Source organism: Anopheles bellator, chromosome 2 (genome assembly GCF_943735745.2).
Source record: "Anopheles bellator chromosome 2, idAnoBellAS_SP24_06.2, whole genome shotgun sequence".
NCBI lineage: Eukaryota > Metazoa > Arthropoda > Insecta > Diptera > Culicidae > Anopheles > Anopheles bellator.
This window is the reverse complement of record NC_071286.1, coordinates 1089348-1116206: the sequence shown is the minus strand read 5'-3', so window position 1 is coordinate 1116206 and position 26859 is coordinate 1089348. Positions and strand designations below refer to the sequence as shown.

The following is a 26859-nucleotide window of genomic DNA, read 5'->3' as shown; positions in this document are numbered from 1 at the left end:
TTACACACGCCACCCGTTCCGACTGGGATCAAGATTCAATTCAAATTCGTTCGCCTGCGCACTGTACTGTCCTTCGGTCCTGCATTAGGACACACATTCCAGCATCCACCAGCATCCTAAAACGTATTCGCTGGGACTCTATGAATCCCGCAGTTTGAATCATTGTCCGGTACAGCCGCACCCGCTCGTTGCTGGCCCTTCACCTATCGTACTAATTATTAATTTAATATTATTTTATCTGTAGTTTTAGTACTATGAAGTAGAAACTTAACATTTATACATTTACAGTTTTTCGGAACGAAAAACACACAGCTCGGTGAGTGCCCGGGGTTAACCTGTCCGACAGGGACCGGCCTGAACCCTGGCTCCCGCAACCAATCCAGTGCCTGCCTTAGTGCCTCTAATTCTCACTAGACTTTTACGGGACACTCTTTCTCTCACTAGTCCAAAGGTCCTTTGCTGGAGATTCGGCACTGGCCCGACAACAACAACGTTCAGCGGATTCAGTGAAAGTTGGCTCGCAGTTCGATCAGCGCTGGCGATCATCTCCTCTGAGCCCGACTCTGATCCGGATCCGACGGAACGATCGGTGCGGCGGGTCGTAGTGGTCCGAGTGCACCGAACTCGCTACTCGGTTCAAAGCGGATCGCACGATGCCAAATGGGGCTGGCAAGTAGCGCAGCTTCCGGCTGCCGCTTTCCCAGATTGGCTAACCTTCGCAGGTGGAGCAGTAGTGTGGTGGTCGACGCAGCGAGCAGGAAACGGGCCGCTACGAGCAGGTTTGATATGAAGTAGATTAACTTACTTAGATTACAACTATTCAATGATACAAAGAGAAGGATAAGTGCTTGATGTGTCGGACACGGCACGCCGCTGCTCGTCTGCATGGCAGCTGGGTGTTCACCTATGAGGTCAGAAGAAGAAGAATTATTTGGAAGAAAATTACTTGGAACTAAAATGAATTTCCAGGATGAGTAGCTCGTTCCGTCGCCATGACGGTGACGGAGTCGGTACTTCTTTCTGGAATGACAGCGCCTACTAGCGACATGCTGTCAGTTACATGATTGGTTGGATGGCTTGAATGCTTGGATAAGTCTATTAGGAGAAGAGGCCACGGTCGAGCGCTTACTTACCGTTCAGAACGTGAACCTGTACACTGGCGGATATTGCACCGGTCGGAACGCAGGTGTAGTTGCCGGAGTCGCGCAGGGTGGCCCGGGTAAGCATGAGCCGGCTGCTGGTACCCCCCTCGGTCTTCTCCGTCTCGAGGCTAATGCCACCGCGAGCGGAATCAAAGTCAACGATCGACGATCCATGGTACCTAGAGGGACGATTCGGAAGCATTCGAAGTCAGGAGGAGCCCATGCTGAGCGGTCCGATTGTCGGCCAGGTATCACCTACCATGAGATGGACGATGCGTGGACATTCACAACACATGATAAGGAGATGGTGCTGCCCTTCTTGACGTGCACCTCCTGGGAGCCGATTATCTTTGCACGGGCCGCTGTTGAGAGAAAGTCTATAAGTGACGTGCAGCCGTTGCGTTGGGGCCATGTTTTCGAGGGGGGGCAGGGAAAAGAACGGACTGTTACTATTTTGGTGACACTCAGTGTGGTTAGTGGGGTAGAATTCAAGGAAGGCAAGGCGCTGAGGGATTGGATTAAATAAAAAAGCGGAAATTCAAACATCTAAACAACGGCGCGCTGCGGCCGGTCACTGCTGGTCCTTGACATCAAACGGGCGCACAAATTTGGTTGTAATTACGTAAAATTAATGCACTTCCGAGACTGCCCAGGTCCCAGCTGCAAATTCACGGTGACCCATCGGCTCCCTCACTGGTTCATTCATTTAATTGGTAATTCCGGAGAAGCGTCTGGCCACGGGGCCGGGGGCGATTGGTTCCGGACGCGGAGCACGAAAAGTGTCAATCGCGAATCAATCCCAGACACCAGCTGCGAACCATGCCCAGCCAGCGGTCCAGCTGTGGCCCCGTCGCACTTTTCACCAGCAACTCATGCGGAAATATGAATCGCTCCGCGTTTGCCGGAAAAGCTGCAAGCTTGATATTTATCGTCGAACCTCGTCGAACCACGGGGCATGTCGACAGCTAGCCTGCAGGACCAGTGGACTCGCGCGGCCAGACTGGAGAGTGCGCGAAAACTCAAGGGTCGATGCCACTCAAGCGGGCACCCGGCTGGAAACTGAAGAACGATGAATCTGGAATTTCCCTTTGAATGGTTTCCCCGAATGCAGTGGTCGCCCCTCGTGGACATCATCACCGGCGCACGGTCCGTTGCGCCAGTTGAAAGCTGGCAGGATCAGCTTTCAGAAACTGCAACTTTTTGCACATTCTCCAGCAGCGGTTTTTTTTTGTCCCCGTTTTTGTTTTGCAAAATCTGTGGCCATCCAATCTGAAGAGGAAAGTTTGGAGAACATCGCAGAACCGGACCGGAACGGCACTGGGTCGAGTTGGCTGCAGTAATTTCGACACGTTTCACAATCCCCACACAGCCGTTCGACTTTTGAACGAATGACGACGACGACGACTGGAACAACTGGCACGGAACCGGATTGCGTCCGTTCGGTCTGTGCGCTGCGATGATGGTGCTTGTCCGCTGCAAAGGACATCCCCCTTGCTTGCGCACCGATCCCTGGTGTTGCGCAAGCAATTGACCATCAACGCCAACGTGGCGCGGCGTGTGCATGTTCCGGGGGCTCTGATCCGGATTTGAAGTCCGGCGTACTAGACACGCCAGACGGCGAGCCGGCCAGGGCCGGCTCCTATCTGTATTGATGAGTCTGTTCATATGACAGATTTGTTACGGTGGTTTTGCTAATCGAACTACGGTGGACAAACTGGCACGAAACTATGCTACGGGCACCGGGAATGGGTTGGGTTTTCTCGAAATTTTCGTTACGACAAATGGAGCGCTGTAACCGTCTGACCCGAACCTCGACTGATTGACGGGAACGCCAACCGGCCAACCGACAAAGTTTCCCCCAAAGGCATGAACAGCCGAGAAGAATGTTTAATCAATTGGCCGGAGTTCGGCCGGAGCCGCATGATTAGCCCTCGAAGTCCAACAAGTGCCCATGGAATGCCAGTTAATATTCAATTGAGTTGGATTGCTGCTTCGCTGTTGGCCCGGAGTGCCGACTTTTAGACACAGCAAATACTTGCCGTCGTGCCTGGTGCTGGTGAGCCGTATCGAACTATTTGGGCACGAAACTTTCGAAGCTATCGGATTGTGTGTTTATTGGAAAAATAGGGCCATGCAAATGGATGAATTCCGCATGAGAGGAACCGTGCGTAGGTTTTGCTGCTGGCCCTTTGTGCAGAAATCAGTTTACATGAACAATGTGCCTAACCATGATTTCTAAATCGTATTTATTCGGAATGCTTTCACAATACCCATTTCCCATTTTGTTCGGGTCTTAATCGATCGAGGACGCATGGTTTTGATATTTTTCGCAACACGCAGGACCGGAGCCAGATCGTAGCCAATCACATCCAGGTCTCGCCAGCACTGCTACTAGCAAAGGCCAATAGAAAATGCTGTACGTGGTTAGCCCGAAAGAAAGAACACTCAAACCTAATAAAGATTACCGCACTTTGTTAGCAGCGGCGAATGCAGCTTATCGATCTGCGGAACGATGCTTCGGCAGCGGCGTCGGCGTGGCTCACGTTCCTCATTAGAGAGTGGCACGCCACGAAATTTCCGATGCCACCCAGAAGTGTGATAAAAGACGGATAATGGCAAGATAAAGCAGTGGTTGGCGCGCCCGAAAGGGGGCGAGCGAAACAGGACGCGGCTGGCCCAGTCTGGCTAGGACTCGCTGTAACAATAATGGAGCGCATTAAAAGTTCCGAGGAGCCGAGGAGTGGAGCACTCCCGATTTGTCCCATTGGCCGAGGCCATGCAACAGCGAAGCAACATGCGTGCAGGACTCACTCCAGGACGACGTGCCGGCGTGGCGTGCAACCCGGCGCGCCCGATCGATGATCTTCGCCAGGATAACGATAGCGTGGTCCTGTGGGTTGTTGGGGGGGTCGCCGCACTGGGAACAAAAGATAGACACAAACGCCATCCAAAACGGCAACAACACTAACGACAGAGAGAGAGTGAGAGAGAGAGAGAGAGAGAGAGAGGGAGCGGGTAAAGCATGACTGAACATAAAAATGCTTATCCCTCGCCTCGGATGCTCGGCGCTCGGTTTGCGCTCTGGATTATGAGCTTTTATTTCGCCGCAGGACGCAAGGGAGCAGCGGGGCGCAGGGAGCACCGGGGGTTGTACTTTTTATATCTTTTAATATATGATTTACGATTGTCGTTTGGTGGAGATAGCACAAACAATAAATGGTTTTAAAAGCTACCCTCGACGGAGGGCGTCCAAGGAATGAGTCCTCGTTGGCGAATCGATGTCGTTGTGACTGGGGGACGGTTTGCAAACAGACCCCACCAGGGGGCGAAGAGAAATGAAAAATACTTCAACCAACCTGCCGGCCCGGCTTGTGGGGCGGCGTTCGTTGTGAATGATTCTAATGGAGTTATAAAGCCGCACGGGGCACCGGAGGCCGGAGTGGAAAGATTTCCGAGGCAGCGCTCTCCGTGGGCTTCGGATGCGATCGATTGGCGGCTTTATCCTTTTACGTGTGGGACTTTTCTCGCCGCCACCCCCCCCCCCCCCCCCCCCCGGCGGGGACTGTTTATAAATCATGATTGGATTATACTGCGAACGGTGCGTGCGTGGAAATACGTGTGCCGCCGATGGTTGGCCACAGATTTGTCTACGTTCATTCAACAAAGAACTCCCCCCGGGTCAGAACCGGGAGTTGGAATGATGGCAACTTCATTTCCAACATCCGGGGACAAGACAGTAAATGAGCCCGACTAAGCTTGGCATAGAAAACGGTTCGGCTGTCTACGGCTTGAGCCTTTGGTTATACATTATTCTTCGAATGGATTCGGAGCTTTTGTTCTAAACATTCGCACGTTTGTTTGGAGTAGTTAATCCGCTGTTATTTTCACCCTTCACAGTGCTTGTTGATTGCTTGTTGAATCTTAAAAGGTGATGAGCCAACAACACAAAGTTTACTTTACATGTTATCATTAAGAAAGGCTAGAGTTGTATATAAAACTATTCGAACTCATTGTTTGTATCCCCAGGCGGTAATCATTTGATTGATTTTGTTTCTAAAATGACAGTTCGAACCCTGACAGTGCATCAATTATTCGTATAAATATTAGGTTTAAATAACACCCATCAATAAACTTACAGCTTGAATGATTTGATTTATTGTTATTCCGCAAAAAACTTTAATTTCGAAAAAAGAGTGTTGTTGTTTTTGCCGCTTAAATCATGTAACGGAAAAAATCGCAATCGTCAGGCGTTTGACAACCAACTGACATTTGATGACTACCAACGCGTTTATGAATCAAAGTAAACATTGATCGTTTTCAGCCATTTCACGAGAAGCTTGTAGTGTTACCGAACAGTCCAATTGAAACTATATTAATTCCCACGAAACGGTTAACGGTGAGTTCAATTTTAATTGAAATTCCTTAAACACATTCCATTTCCGGTGTTTGGTCTATTTGTCTATGATTCGACGCTATCATCATCATTGTACATTTCCCCGGGTCGACGGCCAAAATTGCAGCGTATCGTAGGGGTCCGGCTTTTTGTTTAGACTCCATTACTACTAAACGAGTCCATCTGAGTACGCAGTTAGCCCGGTACGTGATGACTGCAATCTGCTCCGACGACCCCGAGTCCGAGCCTCTCTCCCCGGGTTTTCCGGGAAAATTGCAAATGCATCCGTTTGCCCGAAAAGTTGCTGATGTACGCTGAAAAGCAGAGCCCGATTCGGGAAATAGACCGACTTTCGGGCTTCGAAGTGGGTGTGTGCATCAAACCGAAATAAGCACCGGTATGAAATATTTTGCATAAAAGTGAAACATTAAAGAAACAGCAAACCATCAATTTTCGTACACTAACTTTTTCGCTTTCGCCCAGCCTAGGGATGGATTTTCCGGACAGGTCCAGGAATGGTACCGAGCTGAGAGCAGGCAACACTATCTGGCCCCTGGCACCCTGGCCCCGCTCGCATCGCCATCAAAAAAAGGGGTGAGTTCTTATCCGGTGTTCCTTTTATTTGGCGTTCAATTGAAAGCTCTCTTCCGGAGTCGGCACCCGGGCCCAGTCCGGACCTTTTTCGCCCGGACTTCGTATCTCCGGAGGGGTCTTGACTTTTCCATTCATTTTCCCCCGCCGTTCCGGGTTCCGTAACGTATCATTATGTTTTTAGCATTCATAGCTCATACATAAGGCAGCGGCGAGTCGGGACGTGGGGCGAAAAAGTTCGCGAATGAGGCCGTTTCGTGCCGGGTGGGGACCGGGGCTCCCTCCCGGCCGCTCCCAGCGTACGCTTAATCGCACGTCTTGGAAACAAATAAATCCTTTGCCAAGTATCGTATCATCACAACACTCGCCCGGGAACCTCGTTCCTGTTCGCGTGTGTATCGTTTGCCGGAACACCGGAACACCGGAAGTGCCCGAACCCCCGGGGTAGTTTTTATTTGCCTTTTGTTCGCAAATGGCCCTCACCCCGTGGCCCCTCGCGAGCGGAAGCGTGAAGAAAGGCCAACCAACGTGAAAGGAAGCAATCGATACGGCCACAACGGCACCAAGGACGCGCTGTTGACTTTGTAATGGGCACGGCACGGAAAAAAGTATGTTGCCGGCGCACGTAATCGAATGTTGACTGAGAGAACAACAACCTGCCTGCCAAGCCGGTCCGGGTACGTACCCGTGACTCTGTGGCAAAAGTGTTGCTTTCTTCGGCTATCGGTGGCGCCGGTGCCCCATCATTAATATCACTTCACGCCGCATAAATTAGAACCGACAGTGATAGTTCCACGCTGGCTGGGGCGCCGGCCTGTCCGGGAGGAAATATACTACTTTAATTTGAGTTTAATTTGCATGTCAACCTCTCAACCGGCTCAAGCCACCCTCCCGCCCCAGGGTCTGTCAGAGAACGTTATTTATCGGAACGTTCGTTCGCCGTCGGTCTGTCGGGCGTTCGGAAGGACCTCAAACCAATCGGCGTGTGGCGCATTGTGTGTGTGCGTAACTCGTCCGCACGCCAGCTCCAAAACCCTGTGCCGGGGTCCGGGTAGACCCGTCGGCATGTTGCTTTCTCGATTGACAATTTCAATTTTTATCAGCCGAGACCGACGTTGTGTGTTGCGCTTTTTTCGCGCCCTCCTATCGTCAGGCCACCCGGTTGCAGCAAGGACCCTGTTTGGATCCGGTGCACGGTTCCCACGGTCCGGTCGGTCGGTCGGGTTGGTCTGTTGTGTTGTGTGCGGGCGAAAAGTGCCGAGCGTACTTTAATGATTATAAATTGAAAATGAATTTTAATGAAAACATGCAACGCGCTCTGACGCTGCAACAAATGAACGTGGGCCGGGCCGTGGAAAGCGGGACCAGCGCTCCCTCCGCGAAACGCGAGGTTTTTATTTTCCCCGTTCTCGAGTGGCGTTTTTGCCGGACGTCCCGGTTCCCAGTGACTGCCGCCGGTTTGCTCATTTTCGTGTTTTCCTCGTTAGTTTCCGCGACGACGGCGCGACTTCTCGGCTGGACCGGCTGCGTTTGATGTAGTTCCGGCGTGTGTTTTGATGTTTTGTGCCGCCCCCGGGGGGGGGGGGGTGGCACGTATTATTTTTGAATCAACCGACACGATGAAAGGCGGACGTAGTGATAAAAAAGGAACAGACGAGGATGATAAGCGTCTTAGGGTGGATCGGGCGGACGGCGTTAAGCCTATCACAAGTCTTTATTTGAGTTTTATGGACTTTATAAGGTTTGAATGTGTTGGTGAAGTGAATCAGTGTGTTCAGGAAACTGGTTTTAAATGCATCTCTACGTTACTGTTGATTTTTTTACAACCTCCTTTTAGTTTAGGTTCTCCAATTTAAAGAATAGTGAGAGTCACCGCCTGTGCTCTCATTGGTGAGAAATTCCGTCTCACTATAGAAAACATTTGGATCGGCTTATAGAATTTAATTTAAAAAAATCCTTTCATTTTAGATACTGTGGCCCAGACAGTTAGCTTCGAATTCATTCACCACAAACAATACTTGCCAGCCAGCGAGTGGTCAGCGACTGGAAGCCCAAATTGTGTGAAGTGGTTTATGTTGTGCTCATTAAAAATGCCATAAAGGAACCACAAAAAAAAACACACGCGAACTGCTAATGAATCGCTCCCAGAGGCAGTCGCAGCAAAGCTGGATCCGTAAAACCCACCGAGAGTCGGGATTGCAGAAAATATAAACCCCCGTCCGGTGTGTGTTGGGTGGCGCATGATGGATGCTCTTTCTACTTCCTTTGCATAGGTCCCAAAAGAGGGCGAACGGGCCAGGAAAGCCAGCACAGGGTGGTGATTTTAATCTCGTTACGTTCCCACTCCGTCGGTATCAAATTCCCACTCCGTCGGTATGTGGAGCGGTACAAAAGAATGTGAAACATTTTGATAGTGTTTGCTGGGTTCGTACTACTTTTTCTGTAATCACCCCGCTTCGGCCGCGCTACTTCTTCGGAACTCGCCTTCTCCGGTTTCGTAAGCTGTTTCGTAAGCCCCCCGTGTACCGCCGGGCAGTAACTCAATTTTGCGCTTTCCCCACAATGAAAAGCGTTCTGCGTTCTGTGCTTCTCCTTTGTCCGACTGTTTATCTTAATCATTGCGGAGTTTCGCCAGTCGGAGTTTTCTCGCTTTCCGGGAGGCCAGCGGACCGATTGCTAACGATAATGAAATGTCGCTTTGCACCTGCACCACCGGAAGCCGCGGGTCATAACTCAGAGGCAGAGCCAGGAGCCAAAGTTCCTCCTCCCACTTGGGGGTCCGGAAAACACGCGCTGCAGGGTCCCGATCCACTGAGTACGCCCGTGCCGGCATCCTTATTGATGGGGAGCACTGGTCGACCACTTTTTGCCACTGCCGATTGTTGGCCAATTTAAGAGCGGGTGACAAAAACAGCCGACCCACAGGCTATGCCTCAGAAAGTCAGCTCTGTTAATTCAACCACCGAAAGGCGGATGTTTAATGGGTGGAAAATAAAGTTATGCAGTTCCCCCGGTGGGTGTATGGGTGTTATAATATCATTATAATTATCCCGTGGATAGTCCGGAACATGGCCACCAGGCAGGCAGGCCGGCAGGCGAAGCTACACGAAATTCAGGATTTTGCATTGTGCATGTCGACCCCGAATTTCCATTTTTTGTGCCGCTTTTCTAGCCGCCCGAATCCCGAATTGTCCCCATCGTCGTAGTCGTCGTGGGCCCCCGGAATTCGGATATCCGCTCGCTATCGACCGAGACTTAAGGGAGGTAGGCAGATCACTACTGGGATTGTAGTTGATAAGGGTGAACTTTTCACTTCGCGCACGGCGTTCGCGAGAACTTTTGGCCGCGGTGCGCGCAAAACAAATTGAATCTCCGGAAGGTGAGCTCCGGTCCAAAGCCTCCCCCAATTTTCTAACTATTTTCAGGCCGGCGTGTTTTCGAGAGAGCCCAGGTGAGCCGAAACAACAACAAACTACATCATCGTGACCCAACCCCGGCCGGCGGATGGTTTGGTATTTGATAAATTGCTTAAGCAAATTTTAAAACGAACACCGGACCATAAATAATGCCATTAAAAATCACTTTCACATGGAGCCCAGTGGATCGCCCTCAGGGAACGCCGGCCACGGTCGTCGGCTCTAACTCGTTCGGCGAAATAAACAAAACGAAACTTCAAAAACTATACGTGCGATGTACGCAGCAGGCTGTGGATGTAATGCGTTTATAATGTCGGGGTTCACGGGGAGCATCCTGCCCAGTGCAGCCATTAACGAACCGGGCTTTTGGGGATTTAGAAAAACTTTGTCCATCCCCGGGCCGCCCGGGAAAGCTCTCCTGAGGGAAGATAAGCCACCGGCTCCGGATCCGGAGATCACAGATCACACAGCCCGCCGGGGGACTAAATTAGCCCCAGCGTGCTAAGCGAAGCGCGATCGATTGTAATAAATGCGGCGTGATTAAGGTGGATTTGATTTATTGGACACGGAATCGGATCCCCAATCGGCCGCGTGGTCTAATCCGACCCGGCGGCGTGCTCCGCCGTATGGTGCCCGAGCGTTTTTATGTACCGCCGGTGGCCGGATGATAAGTTATTTTCCGGTTCGTGTTGCATCGACCCGACCCGGCTGGCTGGCTGGCTGACCGGCATGTCACAGCCCCGGGACTGCCCCGGGAGCGGATTAAATGGGCAGTGTTCAATTAAACGGGTTATAGTTATTAACTGCACCGGTCGGCCGGTCCAGCGCCTGCGAGAGTTTGTTGATGGTATTAAACAATTTATCGGCGAAAATCGCAGGTGCAGTTTGCTAAAGTCCACCAGCCATCGCGCCAGGTGGACTGGTTTTTTGTGCTTTGTTGCTCGCGCGGGTCGGATAAATCCGTGAGTGAGCACGAGGCACGACTCACACGGCGTGGGTAGATTTTAAGAGCATTAAATTAAGTGCAATGATCCGAGTGTGGACCGGTGCAGCCCGTGATCTCATAAATAGTGCATTCGGGCCGCTATTTTACATACCAACCCGGGCGGGGGTGGCTCAATGGCGATTTATGCAAACGGCGCGGAAGTCACGAGAAGATCTGCACGGTGCACGGATATTTGTCAAAACGAGCTCGAGGCCTCGGGCTCGGCTCGGAAATTGATGCGCCGTCGGTATGCGCCTCAAGAAGGTTCGTTGGTTAGCATAAATCCTCTATTAGCGAGGTAAATTCTCGCCCTAATTGGGATCTCATCATCGGACCGGGCCGGCTTTGAAGTTGGCACACCTGCTTCCGGGCCAAGGCGAAGATCGCCCGGCACACGTGACGGGAGGGATTAGTTCCCGGGAAATGTCGCCAACTAGCGGACGGGCTGGATTATTTATTCAAATTTATGATCGTTCCCGGGAGGATTGGCGCTGATGGCGATGGTCGTCGCACGGCAGAGCGCACCATCATTAGGAGTGCGGGGACGCTGAAGCGCAACATATTTATGCACACGTGCTGTGGCCACGCTGGAACGGTCGCTTATTTATCATTTGCCATTGTTTTGACGTTTAAGTAATTGCGATCTGCATTCGGTGAAGCGGCACTAGGATCCGCTAGCGAGCTAGCTAGAGTGTTGTTGGAGTGCCATTTGTGGTGGCATCAATCCTTCCGGCAAGGCAACTTTTGCCGTGCCTTTTTTTTGCCGTCCCCAGCCGTGTGGGGGATTGAAGTGAACGTAAGCTCCACACGTCGTTTAGGTTTAGTGAAATATAAATGTATACTTAAGCCGCGCTCGGGGACCGAGTTGGGCTCTAGGAGCGCTCCCTGCTGGACCCGTTTCGTCCGTTACTTACAGGGAGCCGGAGCAAAGGATAGATACCCGCCGCCGCCGTAGTTCAACAGATGGCGGGTGGCGTGGTGGTTCGGGAACTGCCTTGATCCGCCCGTTACAAAAAAAAGCGGAACTCGCGAACACAATGGCAGAGCATAAGGAAAAAAAGGGAAAACAAACCCTTTCCGAGATTCCCACATAAAGCGAATGATTTATTGCACACACTGCAGCAGTAGCAGCAGCAGCAGCACGGATTATGTCGCCTGTTGTTGCTGCGAGGGTTACGATTTCGCGTTCGAAAAATGAAGCCCTTCTCACTTCTTCTGGCCTTCTAGGGGGTGGCCTTCGGGGGGTGGAAAGCAATAACAAACTGGCGGCTTTCGGTAATACGGTGTCCGCCCTCTAAACTAGCGGCTCCCGCAAAGTTTCGTCCCCGACGACTTACCGATTCGTGGACGGGAAGTTGCCAGCGAGAGAACTAGTTCTTGGTGTCACCGATGGTTTCTATTCACCCAAAATAAAAACTCGCTGTTCCGTGCCACTCACGGTACGCGGTCGCCATCCGCGCCGGCGACCGGAACATTTGCATAATAGATAAAGTTTCCCCACCGTCGGTTGGGGCAAAGAAGTTGGGAAAGCGCTCGCGTCTCGCTGTAAACGTCACGCATCCGACAGCCCGCGCGGCGAGGTTAAAAAGATTACGAATTATTCATATTTTCATGTCATCTTTTTGCCGGACGTCCGGCACTGACGGGTTCGCGATATCGTGCCTCCCGAATCGCCGATCGCTCAGTTATTAAACACTTTTTCCTACACAATCGACACAAATCGCCCACCACGAGCAACTGTGGGGCCGGGAAAAATAGGAAATTGAAAACTTCCCTCGCACGCGGGGGAAGGTTTCTTTCGTTTCACTTTTTGACGTGGACTAGTTTTTCCGTTTTCTTCCGCCCGCTTCCGCGTTTGGCCGGTGGCCGGCTGGCGCCTGGCGTTGGCGATGAATTATGGCCATTATTGTTGCTGTCAGTGGTCCGGGGTTTTGAAGCAGCGCACAGGACGGGCGAACCAACGGAACGGAACGGACGGAACAAATTTGTAACTCGTTTGGCTATCGCACTCGGTTTATAGCCGGTCACCGGACCAGGGACCAGAGTTGGGTGCAGTGTGGGTGCAATGATTGTGAAGAATTACTTTTGCGAATATGAATAATGGTGCTCTGCATTCAAATGAATCATTCCGCCAAAGACCGACCCATAGGTTACCCCCTCGAGGCAGGAGTCCTTTTTTTCTGGGGACACGACGGAAACTTTGTCCCCTCCTGAAGACCGGCGGATAGAAGTCCGAGTGTATCAAAACGGGCGGCCCGATCCTTATTCGGTCGCCCACCCACCCGAGAAAAGTGGGTGTGTAATTTAAGGGCTGCCAACTTGCAGATAACCACACCAAATAACCTCATTTCCTGGGGTTGGCAGCAAAAAATCGTTTATCGCGTGCTTATCGCCACCGAAGCACACACACATGCACGCACGGAGGATGTTTCGCAATCATTATTTAATCCTAGCTACGGAGGACCCTCCGGGGCCCCGGGGTCTTGGGATGTCGATTCCCGGCGAGGCTCTTTCTAATTTTAAATTTTCACCACCATGTTTTGCGCCATGTTTTGGGCCCGTTGGCCCCGGCCCGGGGGGCCATCGGTTGGTTACATTTTCACACCACCACCACCATGGCCGATGGAGGCGCCGGGTAGCTCACCATAAAGTTGTTCAACTTGCCCCTCCACCGATGGGGCGGATTTCTTTTCATCCTCTGGCTTTGGCTCCGGTGCCAAGAATCGAGCCAACGTGGGCATGGCGAGTCGTTGAGCTGTTTAAAAACCTTGGTTTGCGTCGGTAACCCTTACGCGCTCGGTGCGAATCTTGTTACCCGGCCTGCTTCGTTGGGCGTTGGCACGACACGACATTGATGACAAGGATCTGCACCGGTCGGCAAACGGAAAACTAGAACGAAGAATCATGACCCGCCAGCCAACAAGGACACTTCCAACACGTCGGCCCGGCTATTGACTTCCGGCCACCTGAGATGGCGCGTCCATTGGACCGTCCTTTCTCGTCGCGTGGAGGACATTTCGGACCATTTCGCCGGCGCCGGTTCGAATTACACTCCTTTCAGCTTTTTTTGGCCGTAGCCAAAGTGTCCTGTCGGGTGGCAGCGGCTTTCTTAGCCGCTTAGCGCTCGTCACGGCGTATGTGGTGCTAAATGAGTGTGACTTGGGGAAAACCCCGGCCCAGAGCCCGACCGGGGCGTCGTGGCGTGTTTGCAGTGGGAAAATTAAATGACAACGACACAAAAGCAAACGACAGACACTCGCAGCGCCGCAGCTTTCTTCCGTAGGACGTCGTGTGGGGTGGCTTAAGGCTTAAGCACAAACAGCAAATGACTAATGAAAATAAATGGGCCCCTGATAAGGATGAATGGCGGGCGGGAGGGAGTGGTGCCGGGGGCCTCATGGGTTGGGAAATGAGAAAAAAAAAAACGGGGCGAGGCACACGCATGGGCGAGGAAGATGTTATTTCAGCCGAGTTTTCGAAAGTCATCACCGCCACGAGAGTGCCACGGGGCCACTTGCTTAAAGCCAACATGATGTGCCAACTAAGAACGCCTTGGGAGGGCGCCTGCCGGAAATCGATTCCGCCCGTCGTCGTTCGGGCGTTCCGGTGGTGTCGATGGGCCCGCGCGGCCGGGAAAATTAATGCCATCTGCAAACAATTTGTAGCAATTGGAGGACATTTTATGGCCCTTAAAAATGCGCTTCGGTGTCCGGAAATGGGCACACGGACCCCGGGCCCCACTTGTTATCATAATTAAATTTCTTCACCCGGCGGAGTGGCGGCAATTTATGATGCCGAGCCGTGTATTTGGGCCGATTTTTCGGAGTGAAAGTTTTTGTAGGAGTGAACGAACGAATCGACGGGAACGGCCGATGCGTTAGGGTTCTGTCACAATATCTGCGATTTTGCGGCCATGCAAGAAGCGAACAGGTGGGATAGGAAGGTACGGACGAGGGCGAGGGCGAGGTGTGGATTGAAGCTGAAAATATATGATCCATTACCTAGTCCACCACCGACACCGTTAAAGTGCTTTCCTCCGGAGCTTGGCCCATACTTTGAGAAATCTTGGGCAAACTCTCGTTCGTCTGTGTGGCATGCGGGCGAAAAAGAAAGAAAACAGATAGATAAACAGAGAGGCAGAGAGACAGGCAGAGCAATAGAGACAGAATCAGAGAGAGAGGGAGAGAGAGAGAGAGAGAGAGCGGGGACAAATGTGGATCTCAGGAAAAAACTCAGGAATTGGAGGAAAAATGAAAAATTACTTGTTTTGCTGGGTGCGCAGGGTCTGCAGGGACACCGGAACGGAACCGGGACGGGATCGAGTGGAACCCGGAAAGGTTGAACATAAAATCCTCGCCTCGCCTCGACGCGTGTGGTGGAAGAACGGAACGGAACGGAACGGAACGGAATTGAGCCTTTAATGGATTTCGAGGAATGCCTAGTCCGGGTTGCGAAAGAGGAAAGATTTATTTCCCGCTCGGTGCGCTTTCTTCGGCGACGGGTTGTGGCCGGGATGTGAGACATTGTTTTTCAGGAAATTTATCTGTTATCGGAAGGTGTCAGTCGGTGTGGTTTGCAAAACTAATGTTTTAGTTTTGCTTCCCCGGCGGTGCCGGTGCCAAAATAAATCAGATAGGGGTGACTGATATAGTGTGCCCGAGATATGGCCGCGTATGTAAAATGTTCGCTACCGGCGGCAACTGAGGCCGGATCAAACCGATCCGACGGTGATTGGGAACCTTTGGAGTAAAGGTTACGCAACTCCAACAGACCGGCAGAGAGAAATTTAGTGTATGTTAATCAATTGGTACGTGCTGTTCCGGAAGGACATCCCGCCGTCAGTATCGAACTCGAAAAGTTGATTATCAAGATTCAATTCTTCAATGGGTTCCGTCGCGTGGAAAGGAATACAGTCTTTTTGCCCCCCAAGGACTCTAATGCGCGTATTGTCCAGAGGCATCTTCATCCCGTTGTTAGGGGTGCTCCTGCTAAAAGGAAAGCGGCTGCCCGGTGAAGGTCGGAATAGGAAGCCCCGGAGCTCGGCAAAAGAAAAAGGTCACAAAGCTTTTATCCCGTCCACAACCACGTTCCACGTTCTTTATCCTTGACCTTTGGCCGGCCCCATCGACTTCCTTACGCCGCACCAGACAGTCGGTGGGATGCATCTCGGTGGGATTGTTCATTGTTGAAGATTTTTTAACGGAACTGTGGAACTTTCTTTTCGGACCACTAGACCAAAAATCGACCGCTCGCCATTGTGCTTTGGAAACGCCCGGGGAGCCGGAGGTCCCTTTTATTCACTCACTCACACAGGCACACCCCGGACAGTTTGGTTCGAATGGCCCCGGCCATTGTTCGCCACTGTTTAAGTCCCTTTTGCGTTTGGTCAACACACTCTCCCGGAGGAGTCCTGTGAAACGAAGCGGAATTAAACAAAATTCGTTTGCAGATCAAATGTTCCGGCCAAGCGGATCGTGCGGGAGTGTAGCAATATGTACGTGCCGGGGACTTGGCCGGAAGTGACGGGTGGGAGGGCGGTGGTAGTTTTTCAACTATTAGTATTTTGTTTGACTTCCGCGTCCTCGGAGTGCTTGTGCTGGCTGGCTGGAGGTCAAAAATGCCAAATAGCTTTAGCCGTGGTCCGTTGAAGCCGACCGGATGGATGGACTGAATTGAGAGCGAACGTATTTACATTTTCGTTTTATTGGAGTTTTTCCTCCGTTCCGATAAACATGCAACTGCAATTATGAAATAACAATTTTGCTCTAGTAAAAGGTTTCTCAGAAATCGACATAATAACTAGGATGGACTTTGGCGCAGATGCCCCTCGGGTGCTAAAAGAACGTGCTAGAAATGGGTCATTCCCTTAAAAAACGCTACTACAGTTCCGGGAAAAGAAAAGAGTCTTTAAGTTAAAGCAATGCCAGCGCACTGGCATTCGGAATGAAGGTGGTTTCTAGAGTCACATGAGTGGGCAAAACAGGAAAACCCAAAACTCGGACACGCACACCGGTGAAAAAGCGTACAAAAAAAAATACAGTGAGAAAATGCACAGCACAAAAACTAAATAGAACTAGGACAACAGAAACACAGAGAGCGCGAGCAAGAGAAAGACAGAGAGCGGAGAAATATATAAGGAGAAAAGAACAGAAGGAGGACAAGGAAGGCGCGCACCCTGGCGTGCCGAGGCCGCCGCTACTGACCTGTGACGTCCAGATAAACGGCAAGATTTATTTTCGGCTCCGTGTTCACCTGACACTCATAAATTCCGCTATCTTTCTGCTGTGCATACTCAATTTTCAGATCCCAGTCGTCGGAGTCCGGCGGGTGGATCACGGAGAAGCGCTGATCGCCGGTGTAGGTGTAGATGTTGGACGTCAATATGTGCAGATCCCGCTTGCGCATCCAGGACACCTGCAAGAGTGGACCGGAAGAGTGGTCCATGGAACGGAAAGGAAAGTCATTAAGATTATGAGTCGGTTCGATGTTTTTGTGCCGCTCCAGGCCGCAAAGAGCTGGGCCTCTTAACATGGGCGAGGATTACGAATGGGCCTTTGGTGTGGATTTTTTTGCAATGCGCATTACGCTGTGTTAAGTGGAAAAAATATTCGACAGAATCGGAAAGGATTAAACGTACCATTAAGCCGACCATTACCTAATTGCGGACCGGCCCCGTGCGGCGGTGGCCGAATGGATCTATCTTGTGGAAAGTGAATTGATATTTCTTGGCTACCGATAAGCTGATTTGCTGGCGCTGGATGATGGGAGCTCAGTTTTGTTGCCCTCACTTGCAACGCTCGACCCGGCTAGAGCCTAGAAGGTGCAATGTGCCAACCTCAAAAATGTTTTGATTGATGTCTTTAATTTATTAATTGTACGGTTCACCGAATCCTTTAATCTGGCAGGCCAGGGTAATTGATTATGGTCGACAACAGCGAATGCCACCAACCACACCGAGGCGTCGATGGCCTCGATTGATTATCCATTGGCGTGCCTGTTATGTTAATAAACATCACCTTGCCAATAGCCCCGTGAAACAAGTAAATCCGCTCTCGGTGGCTCGGGCCAATTACCTTGCCCAACACATGATGGCCATTCTGGTCGACCCGTTTGTTAATTATCACTGGAGTTGGTTTAACCCATATCTACTTCATTCACGAATGTTACTGTCTAATGAGGGTCTACGAGTGAAGGGACAATTCTTGGTTTTCGCCTCAGCAGGACATTGATGCATCATATTTTCGGGATTATTTCCTGATCATTGCGACACATACTCTATCCATAGCATTCCGCAACCATTACTTACAGGAAATGACGTAGTTGGAAGAATAACTAAAGACTCTACGATTTATAATCGAAATCGCAATGTTTTGGCCACAATTGCAACATACATTTTCTCTAAGCGGGACGGGCGATCGAAGACTGCTTAGATTATTAACCACCAACACTATTACTTGTACTCGCGCTGCAATTTAGTAAAGCGTCTATAGTGCTTAGTTGAAAAAAAGACGGTTATATATGCAGGTTGAATGCTAACCCCTTACGTTACGGCGCATTCATCGCTCTGATGTAACATGATCATTATTTTCTGATTTCATTTTCAATCTCCCCGAAACCATGAGGAACAAAATATTGCCAGCTACGATGCGTTTGTTTACAAACATTCTTGGAACGTCTCTTGGAGAAATCAACGTATTCTAGGTTCAAAGCAATCGAAGTAATCGAAAAGTTTGCGACTCCACCGACAACGGCTAGGCGCGTTGTAACAAAAGGAACCATCATAAGGACATCAGTTCAAATGGATCTTCGAATGCCCTCAAATCATCCCGCTTTGGGCGGGGGTTTGCTGCGGGTGCACTTAGTTATCCATTAAACACGCATCGGGCGCATTTATCTTATCGCTTTTCCTCTTTATTACGGACAGAGAAAAGAACTCGAGGCCATTAGATATCGCAGGAACAAGCGGAAGAGCGCGTTCCCATCCCAATGGATAGCGCTCCAGGACGGCAAGGCTGCACGGATCCACCGCGGGAACGGACTGGAGCCCGGGTTCGGTCCGGGCATCGCTACGTTCGCACACGTTACACACGCCGATCAATTAATCATTTGTGCGTCATAAAAGTTCATGAAAAATATTTTCTCACTGGCACATGAAAAATTAGTGGCGAAAAGTGGGAGCCAAAGGAATAACGGGTCGAAACTTCCGAAAGTGGTATCCGTATTGACCAGTACGTTGCTGCTGTCGGAAAAGGAGGAAAAAAGTAACGGATCATACATCACAAACGGCGACGAGACCCGATACAACTTGCATGAGGCGCAGCCCACGCTGGCCCCGGTTGCAGTTCCGGTTGCATACATTTTTCGTGTCGCCAGATGCCCTTTTTTTCTAGATCGGCCCCATAGACCGGACGAAACAATAGGGCGGACCGTGGCTGCCTTTTGGCACACGTGAATAAAGGATTGTAGTCCTGCCGTTGTTCTATTGGCCGCAGCGTCGTCGTCCGGCCATCGTCAAGACTAGAGCCCTCGATCGAACAAACAACATGCGACGCGGGTGTCCCCCCCGTCGGAGCAATGTTTTCGAATCGACCGAGACCGAGGCGGCAAAAAAGCTCCACCAGGCTCGGTGGGTAAGCTCTCGATGATACCACCAGCCGGGTCGGGTCGTGACGTGAACGTGCCGCGTTGGCCGTAAAATGTCGCTGGCATGACGAAAGGTGACATCGCGAACGTGAGGTCAGACCAACATGCGATGCTGATGATGTGGGTCCTGTCCCGTCACTAACTGGCGCAACGCCGATACGCCGGGGCGCGCAGCACAAGAGCAACACGAATTGATGAATTATAGACTGAATATTTATTTCGAAATTTTCCATTCGCATCCAAAATGGCGCCCGTGTCCCGGGCGGCCCGTTCCGGCTTTCGTTGGCCACGAAGATGCGCCTCCCGGGGGAGAGGAACCCCAAAAAAAAAAAAAAAAAAACCGGGACGCGAAAGTCGATGAAATGATGGGAAAAATGTCAGCTCAATTTGATTTTCCGGTGAAGTGACAATTCGGATTCCTGTTTCGCTTTGGCCACATCCACCGTCCACACCGTTTCTCGTTACTGTCCGCGTTGCCGGATTATGTGCAATCCGCCACAACGCCACACGACGGACAGAACCGATGTAACTGATGAGTTTCTCTTCAAGCAAACAAAAAAAGGCGGAAAATGCGTAAAAAATAGCACGCGGCCCAGTGGTGGAAAGCGAATAAAAATGTTTGTCCATCACGTCACACGGTGACGAGTCCAGAGGGTGATGGATAATTTGTTTATGAGTGGATCGAACCATAATGAAGTTTCGAGCCCGGGTCCTTCCGCTACGTGACCGACCGGCAGTTGGCCGGCTGACGAGCTTTAAATTGCTTAAAGTGCTGGGTGTGTGCTCAGAAATTGAATTAAGTGCATTCCGAATGGCTTCCACGCCGTTTTCCGGGTGATTTGTGAATATTGCAATCGACCGTGAACCGGGGGAACTCAGGAACGCGGGTGAAGTGTGCGTGTTTACACGATTTTTCAGAGGCCGGGCGTTTCCCCGTTGATCCCGACGGAGGCTTTAAACCTTGAAGGCGCACCCGGTGTGCGCTTTATGTGATTATAACGATTTTAATTTCATTAAACCACTCATTATGGCCTCCTGTGGACCGAGGAGCACATACACGTATAAATTCACTTCACGCCACGGACACCGAGGGCACCGAGGGCCGTCAGCGCCACGTGTGTGATGATGACTTCCTTGGACAGGGCGAGCGAAAAAATTAACTCAATTAATGTCAAGCAATGGGGCCACGAAAGTTGTTTGCCGACCGCCGACATCCGGCGGCCAGTAGGTACATCGTGAGCGTCTAATTAATGCCGGTGGACGAGTTCGCTGGCAGGAGGAAGTTAACTTTACGTGACGTCGTTCCGAATCCGACGATGTGGTGCAGGAGAAACGACCATTCGCCCGCGCAAGTCCTGACGCTGGCAGCGATGGTCTTCAATCAGTCATTCGTTTATGCGAAAGATAAATATGGCCGTCCCGGGTTCCGCCGAAAAATGCTGCCAAAAGGCACCGCATAAGCGGCAAACTTTTGCTGGCGGAACGAAATTACTGACGCGCGCCAGCCCTGGTGATTACTCTCCCATGGTGGCCACATAAGCAGTGCCGGGGGCCATAAATTGGGGCCCAGATGAGGCTGCTTAGCCGGTGCGGCACCGGATCGATCGCAAACGCTGGTGGCGCTGGCGCTGAGACGTCCTGGCGTCGATTAGGAGGACGAGCGCTTGATGAGACGTGGCCCGCGGGAGAATATTTCTGCTTCGTCCCCCCGGGGGGGCACACACTGATGTATTATTTTTCAATTATCGGAGATTTATTTAATTAAGAAAATCATTTACGCTTTTATCATCTGGATTGCGCAATCGACGGTCGGTTGTCTCTCTGGTTTCCGGCGGCTGCTGGGCACAACCCCAGACACCCAAACACAGCTCGCAATCCTTTTCAGGATACTGGCTGGCGGCTTCCGGCTTAAGCCGTGCTGACTGTTCCGGCCCCGAAAGGCGACAGTTCTGACGGCCCGGCACGAAATCGATAATTAATTTCATCAATTTAATGGTTTGGCAGGGCAGTGGTCCCTGTGTGTGTGCTGGGAAAAAGAATCCCGGTCGGTCTTTCTACGAACGGCCGTTGGCCGACTTATTACAGGAGTACTGGCCCCGATGTCTGGTCCGACCAAAAGATGGTGTGTAAATAGGAAAAAGCTTTTCTTGGTCTTGCGAAAACTGCACTTACTTTACTCGTCGGATGTTAAGGCCGCTCCGTAAGGCCCCCGGAACATGCACTGCTTCTGCTTACACAACTTTATTTCGCAAAAGAAATCCGGACCCGGTGCCCGGCCGAAGCACCTCGCAAAAAACTTATAAGATAAAGTAGTTGACCTTTACCATTCGGCTTCGGCACAAATTGGCTCGAGCCAATTTAAGTTTAATGTGGAACAAAAAACCAACAAAAAATAGAGTAAAATAAAGGCAAAGTCCGTGGTGGGCATTCTTGGGGTTTCGATCCTACTGCCGATCCTGGCTGGCGGTCCGTGGTTTCCGCTGTTTTTTTTTGTCCTGTGGCAGTGTTTTATGTTTGTGTGCTTTAGTTTTGTGCCCCCTTATTGCTGAGTGGTTGCTGAGGGCCGTTGATAGTAACTTCCCCACTGGGAGCCCAGCAACTGCACTGCCATTTACTGTTTTCGGCCAGTTAAGTTTCTCTGGCGGCAATATAAGCTCAGCAGACCGCCCTGGTTCATTATAAAGCGTAGCTCCACGCGGCTGCAATTTGTTCTTGGGCATTTACTGTTTGAAACACAGAAATTAAGCGTTAAGCGCTCCTGCGCTCGAAAGTTGTGCAGAACACAGTGTTTAATCTCTGATTTTGAGAGCCGGCCCGGGCCCGGGCCCGGGGATTGGATTTGATTGGATTATGAAAATCATTTTTAATTATTCAACCAAACCGGCGCCGGAGCTGTTGTGGCTGTAAATTTTTGTAACTTTTTTATGGAACGAAACACCGCTTCACTGTCCTATAATAATGTATTTCCGACACCGAATCCCGTGTGCCGTAAACAATTTTGAAGAAAATTTAACGACCATAAACTCGCGTCGCCAGCGTATTGTTTCTCAGCAGGCGGCGCAATTTCGCAATACGCAAAGCGCACGTAACTATGCCGCGAAGGATTCCACGTGTGGCGCACGTCACCCGGGGCAGCAACCGGGCGCCTCCATCGAACGGGTAAAAGGTTGTGTCGTGAGTAATTAAGTTTTGCATCCTCCAGCGCGCTGTGGAGACGAAATTCTTGTAAGCTCGTTCACGAATTTTTGACCCCCCCACAGGGCGCTCCGGAGCGGAGCTGAAGAATTCAATTAGTAGCCGGCGGGGGACTGGGCAAGAACATTTGGGGCCATGCATACGAATTCTCTTGAAATTATTGTCGACTCATGCCACACAGGAATGCGCCGTCGCCGTGGTAAGATGCTGCCCTTCTTAAAGGGAAGCGCTCTCTCTCTCCTTCGTGGCCACATGTTGCCGGAAGCGTCCTATTCGGGTCGCTTGAATCGAACCCGTCGGATCCTGCGATGTCCTTCGCACGGCAGACGGCAGCGCACTGATTGATTGGTTTAATCATCTGTTAAACCGTTTATATGCGAATAATTTAACGCGCTTCGTGACCGGAGGCTAAGCTCGTCCCGACGCAGCGCGATTCAGAGCCGAGGTCATTGATGGATTATCGATTTTCCTGTCCCTCCATTGGTAAGATGAGCCGGAAACGGCTATAATACCCGAGCTAATGATAGATTTAATGTCGTGACAGAATACGTTTGATGGGAGTTTTCGATAAATTGAGTGAGTGCCGGCGTCACGCATAATTATTAGGGGGCCAGCGACATTAGGCGACCAAACGGGAGGTTCAATTTGCAGGCATAAATTCAGGCATCAGCATCACTTGCCAAACAGCTTGCGAAACATGGCCAAACAAAGTGCATTCCGGTTCCGGTTGTGGAGGAAACGTTTACCCAAGGCACTTCTCACTTACATCCCGGGCGAGTCAGTACTTGGCAGTACTTGTGTGTCGGGACAGTTCTTACGATTCCATTATCACTTCGCTACTCGCTAGTTGAGTAACTTTCTAATGTATAAATTAGGTCCCGGGGATTGGCTTTGGTGCAGAGTGGCGTGCGCGTAAAATGAGGTTTAAGGCAACAACCGGCGAATAAAAAACCCGCACACCACGTCCTCAACATATCTTATGAGTTATGACATCGTTTGCTGGTCGTCGTCGTCGTCGTCGCAAAGCCACTGCAGACCACCCCGAGGCCCGGACCCGGGTTTCTAAGTTTTCCAAAGTTGTGCCGCCGCCGTGCGCCGGGGATTGAAGATTTGGTTCGCCTCGTTCGTGCTTGTTTTGCAAGGGGTCGAAACAGCGCAGCGCACCGCACCGGGCGGCAAACGGGAAGCCCAGGACACGCTGAAATAGCGGAGAACATAAATTTTGCTCGCCGATGTCTTTTTGGGACGCGAGCGCGCCCTACGTAGTCATTTGGTTTCGCGTTTGGCGTTCGCTTTTTCCACTTCTTTGTTTGAGTTCGTGTTTGTTGAGATTCTTCAACCGACGATGGTGCTGGTGGTGGTGGTGGCCAATCACGGCCAGTCCAAGGGGTGCGTCCGCACAGCACACACACAGGCACACGCGAGGAAGCAACGAGGTTCAACATGATTTATTTTAATGTATTTCCATTTAGACTATTTCCTTCTTTTCGGTTCGATTTCGGTTGTTGGGCTGCGGTTGATTTGGACGCGCACACGTACCGGGGACACGACTACCGGGGTTTTAAAAGGCGAAAAACTTTTCTACTCCATCGTCCTCGGGCCGGGCAAAAATGGCCGCAGAAAACGCAGTCCGCAGTCCCAGGCTGCGTGCTTTTTATGGTGCACCGTCGTGGCGGGGCTGAAGTTTTACAAGTCAACTTCCATCTATGCTTAGAGAGACATGCTTTGTGCCAAGATTTTTTTCCCGCCCCACAAGGTCCTGCTGCCGATTGCTGTGTGCCAATTGACAATCGGTGTGTCGGTGTGGTGGTGGCCAAGTGAAATGTTGATCCGAAGGTCTCAATTTACGAGCATTCGGCACGCCACCAGGTCCAGCGCTCAGCGTGTGAAGGTGACGAGAATGCAATTTCCAACCCCATTGCCCATTGACCCAAGCACCAGGACCAAGCCGGTGACCACACACATACGTACAGCGTAATACACTGACGAGGGGCCGTTAAGATAAATCACTGGCGTGTCATTCGTGTTCAGCCAGAAACCGCTGACAGTGATGTATTATGGTGAGGAATTTATATCGGCCATTCTTAAAATGTGCGCTTGCATCCATCGAGCGTCGTGCGTGCAGCAGCCCGGAGCCAGGTTGCTCCTCTGGGCTATAAACTGTGCGCGAATCGGTTTCAGGCTCGGAAATATGGCCCTGTGTTTCAAGCTGTTCTGTCCAACATTTAAACCTGCACCAATGCTGCCACGGTTACCTAGCAACCGACGGTCATGCTGAGCAAACAGCGCTTAACATTGGAATTTTTGTATGCTCTGCATTTCAATCACGATCGATGGGCTTGTTTATTTAAATTACATAGAAAAACAGTGCACTTGTTGACAGTAAAAAGGTTGTCGCAAAGCCACGCCATTCACGGAAATCGAGAACTGTACAGTGAAAACATCAAACAATGTCACTCAAACAATAGCTTCAAACAGCACAGTGCATATGAAATATCACTCCACCAATCACACGGCGCTCTATGATTATGACACCCGATGCGGTTTAGATTGACGCATAAATCCGATGCGCCAGCCGGCCAGCCAGCCAGCCAGCGACTACGCGGTGCTGTGACATGTGCTTTGATGGATTTAAATGAAATATGAATCAAAGCGTGCCTTTGTTTTGGTCATCAGAAAAAAAATGGTACATCAATGGCCTGCAGTTTGTTTTTATATCACTTCTCAAAACCAATCTTATTGTGCAGCGCGGGATGAAGCGTACCTGGGGCGCCTCCATTACGGGACGACGAAGCATGTAATGAGCTAGTTTTATGCCACCGCCGGCGACGAGAGTGGGCTCCCGCATTGTTCCCGATAACTGTGCTGCCTCGCTGTTTGCGTTGAAGAATCCAATAAAACGATAACACGCAGCATCGTCCTTTTGCAGTCTTTTCTGCTGACCGTCTCCAGCGCGCCGTCCCTCGGCAGTGCGAATGGTTTTATTTTCAATTAGGATTTACAGCACTTTAAACTCCTAATGACCGTAAAATTCACTGGGTATGGGTATTACTGCCACTCCGCAATTTCACGCTCCCATGCCGGTCCGCTCCCGACAGGAAGTCGGCCACTCTCGACGCGCTCGACGATAAAGCTGTCGCGCTGTCGTCCTTGCACCTTTCAGCGCCCGGCCCGGCCCCCCTGTTCTGAGCGTGTCCGAGCGACGAACAAACAAAACATTATGGGCAACATCTTCTCATTTGGAGAAAGTATACCTTCCCAGTGCCCGGAAACGGCACGACCCGCGCGGCAAAGATTTAATTTTTATCACCGTCTTGCTTTCGCCGGCGTCTGTGTCATTTTTAATATCCTGCTTTGCCCGCGCGCGCGAAAGCGTCCGTTTCCGGCGGCAGTCTGTCAAAGGTCGTGGGACGGTCGGAGAGAGGGAAGGGAGCGCGCCCGTGGAAACGATCATCACCGGAAGTGGCGCTAACGGAGAGGTGAGAGATTCGAGACATTTAATGGCGCTGCGCAAGCGGAAACGCGTTCGCCAAGTAGCCCTTGCGGCGTAAACAACCGGCGATGGCGGAACCGGTTTATCGCACAACACGAGCCTGTCTCACCTTAATTGGCTTATTACGAGCGAACGATGAAATATGATTTATCAGCGCGCCAATGTCAGTGGAAACCAACTCCGACCGACTCCGAATCCCTGCACGAACGGGAAGATGGTAAGTTTCTTTTACACTAAAATTTTATTATCAACACACTCGGTGGGCGGACACGACCGCACGGATGGTTTCAGGAGCATAAAAGAAACGAGGGCGGTAGCCACCCACAAGCATGATGCGTGGGTGCGATAGTGGGCGGCAAGCGGCGTTTCAATTTGTCAAAAAGATATTGTCACCGCAGCGCGCGCCTGCTCGTAAATCTGGCCGATGCCGATGGCGACGCCAACGATGTCTAATTATTTAAACAAAGCCAAACAGTCGACGGCGAATTAGGGACCCGATTCACGGTTCGTTTAATCTTATTTCGAGATTTCGGTGGCATTCTTTTCGACTGCATGCTTCTCGATTAAGATGGGTAAGTGTTGAAATGCTTTGATCCTTAAATGCTGTAACGTTTCCATGAAACTATTAAAACATCGGGTGGGCCATCCCTGTATCTTTGACATTAGCTGTCAGATTGACAAATGTCAAACGAACGTTGGAATGTTTATGTTTCCGCCGTACAATCAGACTTTTCGTTAAATGGAGGCCCGCAACAGACTCTAGCCGGCCTCAAGAACAATAATCGCCAAGATTGATTGGAGATTGCCGCAATCATTAGCCAAAGTGATGGAAAACGAAACCGGGAAACGGTTTTCCAAAGTGATGGAAAACGTCCGTTACAATGGTTACCAACTCCTGAGGTGGCCGTTTAAGCGATATCCGTTTTAAAATTAGATCAGTTTAGTTTAGATTAGATTAGCGATTAGAACCAATCTTCTTGGACCAAACTACTCTAATTTTC

At 50.8% G+C, this 26859-nt stretch overlaps 1 protein-coding gene across 1 annotated transcript in view; it reads right to left on the bottom strand.

Annotated features, from left to right (window-relative positions):
• Positions 1 to 542: 542 nt before the first annotated feature.
• The window catches only part of LOC131211591 (homeotic protein female sterile), a 53905-nt gene continuing 27588 nt past the window's right edge, over positions 543 to 26859 (bottom strand). Inside the window, exons 3-7 of the mRNA XM_058205127.1 lie at positions 16731 to 16941; positions 14529 to 14612; positions 1402 to 1519; positions 1134 to 1321; positions 543 to 904 (exon numbers count right to left, since the gene is read on the bottom strand). Coding sequence (XP_058061110.1) covers positions 543 to 904; positions 1134 to 1321; positions 1402 to 1519; positions 14529 to 14612; positions 16731 to 16941 — 963 coding nt within the window. The remainder of the gene's footprint in view (positions 905 to 1133; positions 1322 to 1401; positions 1520 to 14528; positions 14613 to 16730; positions 16942 to 26859) is intronic.